General features: G+C 43.1%; 1 protein-coding gene across 2 annotated transcripts in view; it reads right to left on the minus strand.

Annotated features, from left to right (window-relative positions):
* Positions 1-1,178: 1,178 nt before the first annotated feature.
* Rbm5 (RNA binding motif protein 5) overlaps positions 1,179-13,555 on the minus strand; it is a 30,130-nt gene continuing 17,753 nt past the window's right edge. For both annotated transcript variants that reach the window (XM_021171407.2, XM_021171408.3), the window contains exons 13-25: positions 13,324-13,401; positions 13,169-13,241; positions 11,908-11,993; positions 11,454-11,538; positions 11,154-11,245; positions 6,684-6,845; positions 5,762-5,911; positions 5,610-5,681; positions 4,863-5,042; positions 4,517-4,591; positions 3,292-3,389; positions 3,083-3,212; positions 1,179-1,825 (exon numbers count right to left, since the gene is read on the minus strand). In XM_021171407.2, the coding sequence (XP_021027066.1) occupies positions 1,700-1,825; positions 3,083-3,212; positions 3,292-3,389; positions 4,517-4,591; positions 4,863-5,042; positions 5,610-5,681; positions 5,762-5,911; positions 6,684-6,845; positions 11,154-11,245; positions 11,454-11,538; positions 11,908-11,993; positions 13,169-13,241; positions 13,324-13,401 (1,407 nt within the window). In that variant the 3' untranslated portion in view covers positions 1,179-1,699. The remainder of the gene's footprint in view (positions 1,826-3,082; positions 3,213-3,291; positions 3,390-4,516; positions 4,592-4,862; positions 5,043-5,609; positions 5,682-5,761; positions 5,912-6,683; positions 6,846-11,153; positions 11,246-11,453; positions 11,539-11,907; positions 11,994-13,168; positions 13,242-13,323; positions 13,402-13,555) is intronic.

The following is a 13,555-nucleotide window of genomic DNA, read 5'->3' on the forward strand; positions in this document are numbered from 1 at the left end:
GCCAATTTCAAGTCCTTCCGATTGTACATCCCAACTGTGTAAAGTCCATGCCTGCCTGAACAGAGGCTACTACCTTCACAGACAATGTCAAATCAGTGGGATTTAAAGCAATTTCACATTGGCTGTTAGAGCACCCATGTGAGTTGGACACCCACACTTTCTGCCCAGCTGCGGTGGTACACCCATAGTTCCTGCACTTGAGAGGTGAAGGCAGGAGGATCTTTGTGAGTTCAAGTCCAGCCTAGTCTACATAGGGAGTTCCAGGAAAGCCAGGGCTATATAAACTGCTCCCTCTTCCCTGGTAACAACCTGGAGAGACAGATCAACAATTAAGCACTGGTTGCTCTTATAGAAAATCTGAATTTGATTCCCAATACCCACATAAGGGCTCCCAGAGGATCTGCCATTACTTCTGGTACACAGATACCTACATGCAGACATAAGAATGACATTTCTCATGCACTAGGCCTTAAGATCAATTACCACTGCATTTAAGTCTTGCCCTAGTGTTACGGATGGAAGCCCCACACACACGTACACAGCCATTCCGCCTGCAGGCGAGGAGTGCTGGGGTGTGGACACCTCCATTCCAGCAAAGGACGAGGTTTTATCGGAACCACTGTCAAGGCAAGGAGGACCATACCCATAAATGAAGCCGAGGCAGGAAGACCCCAAGTTCAAGGCTAGCCTGGGTTACAGAGTGAGACAGAATAAACAAGGGCTGGAGCTGGCTCAGTGGTTCAGAGAACTCACACTTGATTCCCAACATCCACACAGCAGTTCCTAACTTCAGTTAACGCCCTCTTGTGGCTTCTGTGGGCACCAACATGCACATATGCACAGATGTTACATGAATACACATAGATCTAAAATTGTTTTTTAAAAAGTGAAGAGCAAAAACAAAGGGAGGTTCTATTTTGATGAGCAGTAACCTAGTCATGTACTCTCTGCCCTGGCAGGTCCGGAATCTGAATACCGGGATAGAAGCAGTCAGTCCCAGCCATGGTTAGGAACTGGGAGTAGAGGGAGTCAAAAGATTATCACAAGTACCAAGCCAGTCTGGGCTACATAATGAGTCTCTTAAGGCTAGCCTAGGTTTTATAACTCATCTTTAAAAAAACAAAACAAAACAAAAAAAACAAAACCAAACCAAATACAAAGAAAAACCACAGATCCAACTGGCTCAACAGCCTTTACCACCCATTCTCTCAATAAAGACACAGGAAACCCAGTTTTGAAGGTATTTCTTTTGTAAAGGAGCCAGATGTGGCAGCTAGACTGAAAATCGTCCAAAATTCTGTACAAATGTATAATATACAAATATACACAAGGCTATTGCCAAGAAAAGACATAACAACAATAAATGACAGTGGTGGCTTTGGTGTTGACAACCACTCCGAGCTTCTCAAGCCCCCAGGAAGTAGGGACGCAACACAAGCTACAACATGTAAAACTCATTACATTTACACTATATACACCTTAGTATAAAAAGCCCATTGTCCCCTCTGTTCACAGCCCCTCAGGTGGGAAGGAAGGTTGTTTACCCACGTAAGGGAGTTCATTTAAGGTAGGAGAACCCCTCAGAATGAAGTGGTTCACCCTAAAACTATTAATAGCACAAGGCATGCCCTTAGAGACAGGCAGTAAGAGCAACTGAGGAGATGGCTTGCTCCCTGTGCTCAGCATTGCTTCCCCAGTTTCACTCCATCTCAGTGAACCGGGCAAACATGGCTTTCCGAACAGCATCTTTGTAGGAATCGGCACCTGACAACCCATAGGCACTGCCTTTGGCTCCTAAGCCAGCTCCTTTTAGTCGGACTTGAGCCTGGGGAAACAAAAAGATTGTTACTAGCTGGTAAGCACAGTATGGACTGTACCCACTTCTCATCCCACCCACACCACTCAACAAAACTACCCATAAAGAGAAGACAGGGTTGATACTGGACCTGGAGAATTTTAAGGACTGGGGCGATAAAAGTGGCTAAGGAAAATGAGCTCACTCATCCCCTGAATGCCTGTTCAGTGGACATTTGTGGCTAGTAAGGCCTCTAAAGCATTTTGCTGAGGTCCAGGAAAGGTAATTATAGGCACAAATTCCAACAGGATGGATAATGCCAATAAAACTCACATGCACAGGGGAAACATGCATGCATAAAATAAAAACAAGAAAAGCTTGACAGTGGTTGTGGTACCAGAGCATGGTGGGGCAGTCTCTGGTACAGTTCCTGTCTTGGCCAATGGGTCTGGGCCTCTGAGCCCAGGACTGTCTCAATTTGTGCTCTGACAAATTGAGTGATTTCTTCTCCTCCTAAATTTAAATTTCAGATGAGCGAGTTGGGGTCCGTAGGTTCAAGACAGGGTCTCACTAAGTTGACCAGCTAGGCCTTGGGATCCTCCCCACTCAAAACAGGCCTGTACGACTGTATCTGCCTTAAATTTTCTTTAAAACTAAAAAAACCTATAGTTATAGTGCGTGTGCGTGTGGGGCATGTATGGCTTGGTGCACACATGTCAGAGGACAACTTTGCAAAGATGGATCTCTTCTAGTTTTATGTAGGTTCTGGGGGCCTAACTCAAGTCGCTAGGCTTCCCTGTTGAGCCATTTTGTTGGTCCTGAAATACTTTATTCACTCATTTTTGTGTCTATGAATATTTTGCCTATACGTCTGAGCACATGTGTGTGCAGTGCCTGTGGAGGCCAGAGTAGGGAGTCAAAAAACAGGAACTGGAATAACAGACTCCTAAGTGGGAGGGCACTGCACCTGGGTCCTCGGCCAGAACAGCAAGCACTCTCAACTGATAAACCATCTCTGCAAATTTTAATCTTTAAACAAGGGCACTAGGCCTATGGCACACATCTTTAATTCCAGCATTCTCTACATAGTGAGTTCTGGGGAAATCATGGCTACACAGGGGTGGGGGGAACACCCTATCTCAAAAAACAAAGTGAAACAACTCCCTCCCCAAAGTAAAAGGACACAATGAGGGAGGTGAGGAAAGGGTTTCAAGGAAAGTGTGCCTTTGTCTAATACCCTGCAAACCTGCACACCGAGCACCCATGAATGTCAGAGCCTATACTTACCTCAATGGGAGCCGTGATGCCTTGACACTTTCTTCCTAAGCCTGAGCCTTCCCGCCAGCCCATAGCCTGCAGCATCTTGTTGCCAATGTTACTGTGGTCAATGCCATCTTTGGTGGGCTGCTCGTAATTCCTGCCAGTGGCAAACACACAGTTACTTAAAACAGCCAGAGCCTTAGCTAATGAACTGGAAAATGGTGCACATCACATACACAGTGCCAGCATCAAACTGCTTCTTGCGCTTGGGCTCTGGGGGCTCTGGAATTCCGTATTTCTCTCGTCTTTCCGCTGCTCGGTCTCTGTATTTCATCTAATACAGAAAACAACAAAAATAAGGTAGGAGTATCCTCATTTCAACTTTCCATAGTCTTAAACATGCAGATGTTAACCTGCAGTACCTTTTAACTTGGAGCCTCACTACTTAGACTTCAAAAGCAAATCCCTTTGTTTCCTTTACCACTTTTGGTCTCACTGCTTGGTACTGTCCTAAGGATGAGGGAGGAGGCCAGAACTGGCCATCCGCAGGTAGCATTTGGACGGTCTAATTCCAGAGACAGAGAGTGTTGAAGATGCTTCCTGAGACCCACCCAGAGACTCACCCCGGAGAGCTGCCATTATAGTCAACGGGGAAAGCAAAAGCTCTGAGTACAGACACCTCAGATTGATCCTGGGGCAAGAAATGTCGAAAGTATTTTTAATGTGGGCTGGAGAAATGGCTCAGCAGTTAAGAGCACTGACTGCTCTTCAAGAGGTCCTGAGTTCAAATCCAAGCAACCACATGGTGGCTCACAACCATCTGTAATGGGATCCAATGCCCTCTTCTGGTGTGCCTGAAGACAGCTACAGTGTACTTATATACATAAAATAAACAAACATTTTTTTAAAAATTATTTTTAATGTATAGGCCTCTATCTGTGCTTACTATTCTGTCTGGCCCTGTCTCATCCAACCACTAACCCCACAGCACGGCAGACTAGTAAACCTTAGTTCTCAGCCCTGTTTATCATTTGCAGGCCACTCCTCACTTCTACACGACTGGGAAATCATTAGTGCTTTCCTGAATTCAGTGCCTCATTATTACTCAAGGAAGCTTAAATTATCAGGACAAACAAGGAAACAACATTTTTTCCTGACTAAAAGCCACTGTGGGGCTCAGCAGACACAGGCCAGTCCAGTTTACAGAGGTGCAATGGCTGGACAAGTGCTTTTGATATACCCTTTAATTTCGCTTAGGAACTTAGAATTAAATGCTAAACACAAAAGCAAAATAAAAGCCTGGTGTGGCAGTACAGGCCTATAGTGGCAGCCACTTGGAAGACATGAGCCCATGGGGTCAGGGCCAACCTGTGAACATAGCAACACTCCATCTAAACAAAACAAAGTATTAAAGGCAGGTATGTCAGGATTCTCATCCAAACACAGTATCCAGGTATTCACCTCTCTCTCCCTCAGCTCCAAGGCTTCCAACTCCTGCTCGCTCAGCCTGGATCTTCGGTAGATGTCCATATTTTGCTATTACAAAAGAGTTTACAGGCACACTTAGAATTCAGACTACTTTAGTATGAAATGTCATAACATTAGTGTTTTGTTTTATATTCTGGCCAAATCAATACACCATAGCATTGAAACCAAATCCTGGGGTGTGTGAAGACACAATGACTCTCTCACCTCCTACAGCACTAGGTGCCTATGCAACAGAGGGTTGTTTACTGAACCTTCATCAGAGTCACCACTCCCATTAAATTCCCTCCCTTCCCCAATAAGCTTTGAGAAGCAAGGCCACCTTGTGTAAATCGGAGAGCTGCTGGTGCCTGACCAGGGCATCTCTGTTTGGGAACTGACGTCGGCACAGCAGGCAGGCCATCTTCTTCCAGTCAGCTAGTTTCTCTTCCTCACTCTCAAGTCTCTCTACCAGCTCCTCCTCATTGTCACTGTCACCACTGTAAGCAGCAACCAGACCTCTCTGGGGAAAAAATGACAATGGTCATTGGAAATGCCACAGATAAAACAGCGTCAAAATTTGAGGGAATCTCCATTGCTCTGCATTGTCTTTTAGTAGTAAACAATTCATCAACTGAATGGAACAGCCTTCTAGAACCAACCCCACGGAGCCCAAGAAATGGTTTTTTTAGACAACTGTTTTCAAACCACTGACCGTGCATAAAAACTCCAAACACAACAAATCCAAGCAAAGGCTCAGCTAGCGCAGTATCTATCAAGGAAAAAGTTGTCGCTTTATCCTAATTTTCTTTCCAGACCATTACAAATCCTATTTACAAATAAATGCCTTGAAAGCCAATTGACTTAGCTTAGGGATTCAGGCTTTATTCATCGGTCCATCTCACCTGACCTCAGGCACAGAAAACAAAGCCCATAGTGTGGGTTCTATGTGCCAACGCTGTTCTAAATACCCACTGACAGAGAAAAGCATCCCATTTTAAGAGGGAATTGCATTAGCCAAGATGCAGCAGATTCAAAGCAGGACATAAACCGCACAGCTGGGTGACACACAGTCGGTGCCCTTCCTTACTTTAAGGGGGTTTTCTTCATCTCCATTGCGCACCAATTCAGGGAGGAGTTGCTGCCTTTCAGCTAAGGCTCCCTGGAAAACAGAACAAGACATAAGCCTCAATTGTTACACAGACAGCCATTACAAAGTGTGGCTACTCCTGTTACCATTACCTTCTTCTCAAAAAGAGCAAAGCCAGCATCTGCGGCGGCAGATTCTCTCCTCTCTTCTTCTCTCAATGAATTGACAGGTTGAAAGCTGTTTTTAAAATTTTCTTTCTGCTTATTTAAACTCTTAGCCCAGCGTTCCATGTCTTTGGCAATCTAGTATCAAACAACAAACACCATCAAAAAGCACTTACTTCTCTGTAATCTAACAATAAGCCGACAGGAATCTTATGTTAGACTCACAAGATAGCTCAGTGGTAATGTGTTTGGTTCCTGGAACCCATGGTACAGGAGGAGAGAACTGATCCCTTTAAATTGTCTCTGACCTCTATTCCACACACAAGTAGACAAACACATAAAGATTTATATACTATGTTAAATTACGTAAATGTGTGCACATCTGTGTGTACAAGTGCAGTGCCTGCAGAGAACAGGAAATTGTGTCACATTCCCTGGAGCTAGAGGTTCAGATAGAAGATGCCCAACATCAATGCTGGGATTCAAACTCAGCTTGTTCACAAGAGCACTATGTGCTGCTGAACTATCTCCCTGTGCCTGGATTTTTAAATTTGGGTTGTGAGGACTGTATCATGCTTGTGCAAAAAGCACTTTACTCTACCACTGAGTTGTATTACCAGTGGTTTACTTACTTTGAGACAGGGTTTTACTAAGATGCTAGTGGGAGAAAATAAATGGAAGGAAGAAAGGAAAGAAAAAAGGAGAGGAAAGAAAAGAAACCCATACTGGCTCTAAACTTGTGAGACTTTTGCCTTAGCATCTTAGGTTGCTTCATTATAGGCCTGTACCAACAGGACCAGTAGTCCAGTTTTTAAGAATCCAAATATAGCTGACTTTAAGTGTAATAAACTCAAAACGAAGAAGTCGCTTTAATTCTCTAAGGACCATGGTGTCCTTGGACAGGTCATACCTGCTGAGCAGTTTTGCTCTTGGGCTTTTCTTTCTTCTCCTTTCCCTCTTTTGTGGAAGGCAGGCCAGTCTGCTGGTTCGAGCTAGCCTCTGCAGCTGGCATGTAGGTCTCCTTCTCGCCATCCCAGTACAAGTACTGCTGTGTTAAGGAGTTATAGTAGTACTACAAAAAAGAAAAAAATATGCAGTGATTGCTGATAGAGATTTTGTGGTAGTGGGGATTGGTCCTAAGCATATACATATGCTATATAAGCAATTGTTCTACCACTGGCTATACCTTAAGTCCTGTTATTTTAAATATTATTATGTCAGTAGTAATGCATGTCTATAATCCTAGCACTCCTAGCCTTAGGTAGGAGGATTGCAAATGTAAATTCAGTTTAGACAATATAGTTGAGAACTTATCTAAAAACAAAACAAAACCCTAAATAGTCTGGTCTGGACCCCTGTCTGTAAACCTAGCATTTGGGAGGTGGGAGGATCAGGATTTCATTCTCAGCTACAAAGGGAATCTTAAGCCAGACAGACACCTTTCAACACAGCAGGCAAAAACAAAACAAAACATACCTAGGACTAGTGTTCCCTATTTCCTGCTCAGAAGTAACTCATACAGCACCTCTGTATGCATGAGGATGAACCAGCTAGTAAAGTCAGAAACTTCTAGAAAAAGTAGAATATGATTTCTTCTCCAGTTGCAGGGGACTCCCCCTTTCCTAGCTCCTTCAAGCACTGACTACTCGGTACTCCAGTGGTATACATGGAAGCAAAATACTGAATGCTCTTCCACAAGTCCTTGGTTCAATTCCCAGCAACCACGTGGTGGCTCACAACCATCTATAAAGGGATCTGGTGCCCACTTCTGGCATGCGGGTGTACATGCAGCACAGAAATCATACACATAAAATAAATAAAATATAAATTTAAAAATTAAAACAGGATCTCATGTAGCTATGCTTATACTTAATGTGTAGAAGAGGCTACCCTGAACTTCCTCATCCTCCTGCTCTGACCTCAGAAACCTGGGACGAAAGACATGTGCACACCTGGCTTATGTACTCGTTTCTGAGACAGGGCCTGGCTGTCCCAGATCTCACTATGTAGACCAGGTCTTCTGAGCTCAGAAGCTCAGCTTCTGTCTAGGGTATGTGTGCTACCACACCTTGCCCTCCTTCTCTTCCTTAAAATCCTGTTTAGTATGCATGTGTCTGTTTGGTTGCTCATACTGAGCTCAGAGATCACAGACAACTTGTAGGAGCTAGTTTTCTTCTATGATCTGGGTTCTGTGTCATCAGTTTGATAGCAAGGGCCTTTCTTTACCTCCTATTCTACTAGCTGGGTCCTCTGCAATGTCTCTTACAGAGAAAGGAACTGTGGGATTGTCACATCCATGGCTGACTGAGATAGAACTGCCATGGAGATGTCAGACTGAACAAATGATGGAAGTGAATGACCAAGGAAGAAGCAAGGCACACAGGCAGGCAGCATATTGTTTCTTCACACTTCCCTCTCAGAAACCACAGGCACTCAGTGCCAACTTCCTGCTAAATGTTCTTGTTTTGCTATGCTATATACACAGTTTTTAGGTATAAATAGATACTATTTATGGAGTGTTAAAGTTATTTCCCTCCTTAAGTTATAGACACTAACAAAAATAAAATACTTCCTAGACATGCTAAACCCCATCCTCAAGAATACATAGACATGCTAAGTAAAGAAGCTAAAGACCAGTGTCTGAGTCCAAAAACAGGGAAATTCAGAGACAAAAATGTCTATTGTTTTTTTAATTTTTTTTTTTTTGGGGGGGGGAAGGGGCTGGTGGAAGGCAGGGGTAGAGGAAGGGGAGTGATTTGAGATAAAAATGTTCTGTAGAGCCGGGCGTGGTGGCGCACGCCTTTAATCCCAGCACTCGGGAGGCAGAGGCAGGCGGATTTCTGAGTTCGAGGCCAGCCTGGTCTACAGAGTGAGTTCCAGGACAGCCAAGGCTACACAGAGAAACCCTGTCTCAAAAAACCAAAAAAAAAAAAAAAAGTTCTGTAGAAGCTGGGCGTGGTGGCGCACGCCTTTAATCCCAGCACTTGGGAGGCAGAGGCAGGTGGATTTCTGAGTTCGAGGCCAGCCTGGTCTACAGAGTAAGTTCCAGGACAGCCAGGGCTACACAGAGAAACCCTGTCTCGAAACAAACAAACAAACAAACAAAAATGTTCTGTAGATTAGAGGTGCTAACAAAATGACTACACTAAAAGTCACCAAATTATATATTCTGAGTAAAATGTTAAATTTTATTTCAATTAAGGGGAAAACCCCATCTAGAATTTAAAGCTTCTAGCTAGGCTTTTTATTTTTTTTTTTTTAGATTTATTTATTTATTATATGTAAGTACACTGTAGCTGTCTTCAGACACTCCAGAAGAGGGCGCCAGATCTCGTTACGGATGGTTGTGAGCCACCATGTGGTTGCTGGGATTTGAACTCTGGACCTTCGGAAGAGCAGTCGGGTGCTCTTACCCGCTGAGCCATCTCACCAGCCCCTAGCTAGGCTTTTTAATTCTCTTTCTTTTTTTCCTTTTTTGGTTTTCTTGAGACAGGGTTTCTCTGTGTAAATTTTTTTTTTAGAAGAAATCTTTTTTTAAATAAAATTCTTCTCTCATGTATTATATCCCCTGAAAAGAAATTTTTTAGGAAAAGTTATTTTTATAAGTTGTAGTCATGTGTGTGTAGATGTGTGTGTCTGCATCTGGGTGTATGAGTTTGATAAAGGCTCTGGGTTCCCTGGATGGGAGGTTGTAGATGGTTATGAGCAGCCATGGGTGTGTGTGTGTGTGGGGGGGGGAGGGTGGCGGGGAGAAAGACTAAAATCAAGGTCCTCTGGAAGAACATCAAGTGCTGAGCGCCAGCCCCCTACAATTTTAGTTTTTGGGTTTTTTGTTTTGATATCCATGTAGCCCTCCAGCTTCTGATATTCCTGTTTCTACTTCCTAAGTGGTGGATTAAAAGTGTATACCACCGGGCTGGTGAGATGGCTCAGTGGGTAAGAGCACCCGACTGCTCTTCCGAAGGTCCAGAGTTCAAATCCCAGCAACTACATGGTGGCTCACAACCATCCGTAACGAGATCTGGCTCCCTCTTCTGGAGTGTCTGAAGACAGCTACAGTGTACTTACATACAATAAATAATAAATAAATCTTTAAAAAAAATATCTAATAAAAAAAATTAAAAAAAAAGTGTATACCACCATCCTTGGCACAAAAATCTTCCTTTTTTTCTTGTTTTTGAGAGACAGGGCCTGACTTTGTAGCCCATTGGCTGCCTAGAACTTGTCATGTAGATTGGGGTCAAACTCACAGCCTTTCTCTATTCACCAAGTACTGGGGTTATTAGAGGTTTGTATCACCACTCCTCCTGTAGATCAGGCTGCTCTGGAACTCGGTGACCACCTGCCTCTGTTCCTAACTACTGGGATCAAGGGTGTGTGCCACCACCACTAGGCTAGCACAACATCTTAATTTGATAAAACTTCCTCTAAAAATAGAATCAAAACACTGGATTCGGAAGAGGGAGGATACTAACTGGCAACAGGAATGAGGACTATGCAGCTATGCTAGGAATGTTATCAGTGGTGTGTGTGTGTGTGTGTGTGTGTTTGCTTATGCATGCATAGATCCATGTAAACATTAAGATTCAATTCCCAGCACCCACACAGTGGTTAATAACAACCATCTATTCTAAATCCAGTCCCAGGGGATCCACTGCCCTATTGTAGCCTCAATGGACACTGTACACACAGAGTGAACAGATATAAACATAGACAAAACACACATAAAATAAACCTAAAAAAATTTACAAGAACTCAAACACATTCATAACTTATACACTTTTATGTATATACAATGTACCTCAAAACAAAGGGGGAAAACCCCACAATAAAACCTATTATATGTGTAAGAGTGTTTTGCCTGAATGCATACACATGCTCCATGTTTGTGCGTGGTGCCCATGGAGGCCACTAGAGGCCATCAAATACCCTAGAACTGGAAGGATGGGCAGTGTGAGCTGCCATGTTGGTGCTGGGATTTGAATAGGTTTGTGCAAAGGTAGTGTGTAATGCTCAGCCCATTCCCTAGCTCACCTCAGAACATTTTACCAGTACTGTGTGCAATGTGTATGTGTGATGTGTGAATGGAGCATGTATGGGGAAGCTGGCTTTCTTTTGCCACCTTGGTTCTAGGGATCAAATTCAGGTTGTCAGGCTTGCATGGCAAGTACTTTTACCCACTGAGACATCCCATTAGGACTGTAAATATTTTTTAACCCTAAGTCCTGAAATGAAAATTATTTATTTGTAGCCATGAAAAAATTAATGAAAGAAAAATCTTACAACTTATCTGGATCACACAATCCTTTTAGGAAATATTTCATCTCATGCCCTGAACCAAGTTTTTTCTAGTGCTATTAAGGAGGGAAATAGCACTTACCTGTGAGTTAGGGTCATAGTAGAGCCCTGTTGTAGGATCATAATAATATCCTGATGATTCATCATATTGATAAGTAGATGTGTCAGGTACTGCTGCAAAAACAAAATGCAGCCAAGTAATTCAATGTAAGAAACTTGATGTTAATCTCTAAGCCAGTGAGCTACCGTAGGCCTCAATATTCTTTCTTCACCTTCCCAATTGTCCCTCTGACACCCGTTTCAAAGGGAGAGGAACTTTATTAACAACAAAGGCAAAAATTATGACCTTCCAACTGTCAAGAGTCCCATGAGATTGGCTTACCATACTTGGTACCAGGAACTACACCAGTAGGGGAAGCAGCGGGGGCCTGTGTACTTGTGCTAGTGCTAGGCTGTGCTTCCTCAGTCTGGAAAGAACATTAGCTTCAATGTAATTTCAACTGTAAAGCCTCTTAAAAGAACTAAGTCACTGTAATCATCTAGGAGGAGGGACTCCCCTGACAGATGCTCTGCAGCAGGATCTAGGGCAGCTCTATAGCAAAAGACATGCTGACAACTTTCTATAAGTCATGCGGAAGCATTTACAAAGTATAAATATGACCTGCTTGGTACTTTATATTTAAAACGAATGCACATACATACAATAATTTTTGAAAACTAATAAAGAAATTGGGTAAAATGTATGTAATTAGTCAATCCTGGCTCATACACCAGGAAAGGTTAATAGCAACATAGCAACAAAGCTATCAATTCTGTATTTAAGAGCAAAAGATTACCGGAGAGCCAGGTGGGTTGGAGGTCTGATTATAGAGTTGGGGACTTTGGGATACTACAGCTGCTGAGGTGGTAGTCACTGTGGTGCCTGGTGATAAACAGAAAGGTTAGGCAGAGCACTAGCACAACTGTTCATGGTAGCCGTAACACTGTAAGCTGTTTGTGTCTCTCTTTTTGGGGGTTGGGGTGTGTGTGTGGGAGGAGTAGGGTTTTGTTATGGAGTTTAAATGGTGGCCTCAAATTCATGAATCCTCTACATGGAATGTAAGTTCGAGGCCAGCCTGGTCTACATAGTGAGTTCCAGGACAGCCAAGACAACACAGAGAAACCTTGCCTCAAAAAGCCCAAAACTTTTACACTCCATAACTATGGCTAAGAAAGTAAGAGAAGCAAAAATCTTTATCTTTGGGCAAAGAAAAGATTTGACTCTTAAGACTTTATATTTTATAGTCATGGAAAAAAACTTAAAGCAAACTCTTTTTTCGATGGCAGCCTCATGTAGCAAAGGTTCATTTGGAAAGTGCTGTAACTCTGAGGATGACCTCGAACTTGTTTCTGATCTCCACCTTCTGTGTACTGACATTAAAGGCACAAACAATTCCCAGTTTTATACAGTGCTGGGGACTTAGTTCAGGCTTCATCTATGCTACATAACACTATACAAACTGAGCTTCATCCTAGTCCCAAAGACTCCACTCCCTGCAAACTTCACTATGAAGGTTTTGCACCTGCAAAACAAGAGGTCCACCAGCCTTGGACTTTAGGGTGTGTGTGCCGCCACACCAGGCTACACAACCACCATAGCTAACTACCCAAGTTTTCCCCCTGCTTTTTGGAGACAATAACTATCTGTGAAGTCCTGGAACTCCATCTCTAGGTCAGGCTGGACACTGTCTACAGAGTGCTGGGTCTAAAGATGTGGGCCATCACACTGCCTACCAACATTCTCCTACTGTGGCTCTGCTGGTGGGTGTTGCTATAGGGCCACATACTCTCTGCTGAGCTAAACTTCTGTGGTCATTCAAGATTCAACGTGGGGTGAGAAATACAGCTAAATTCCAAGAACAGTGTTAATCATAGCAGTGTCTCTAAGTTATATTGAGTCAGTATACACAATTTTTTACTGGACTTCTGGGCTAATGACAGTCTTCAACATGCCCTCTCAATTCTTGCAAGGATATGAACTTGTAGCTTTGGGTCTAGATAATATTTCCTTAACCACAGTTATTTAAACAAAAGCACAACAAAGATGATGCTGATTACCTGATGTAGCTGATGTATCAGACTCCAGTCCTCCAGCTTGCTGCTGATAAAACTGCTGGTAATCCTGTGAGTACTGAAGGAAGGTCCACCATTAGAGCTGCTATTTTAGACACAGTCTGTAGATTAGAAGCTGAAGCTCAGCTAAGTTCACTTACTTGAGTGTACTGTGTGTAGCCATCCTGTCCTGGCTGCATGTAACTGTAGTCAACACTGCCTCCTTCACCACTTTGAGACTATAGAATATCAAAAGAAAAACAAAAACAAAAAACAAAGGTAAAATTAGTATACAATAAAGATGTCAGAAAGCAATCCCTAAAAACATTTCAGCAAGCAAGCTTATGTTCAGCACAAGAAAAGCCATTTTAAGGAAAAAGACCCTTCCTCATT

This window comes from Mus caroli, unplaced genomic scaffold, assembly GCF_978045245.1.
Source record: "Mus caroli unplaced genomic scaffold, Mus_caroli_1 scaffold_11, whole genome shotgun sequence".
NCBI classification, from domain to species: domain Eukaryota; kingdom Metazoa; phylum Chordata; class Mammalia; order Rodentia; family Muridae; genus Mus; species Mus caroli.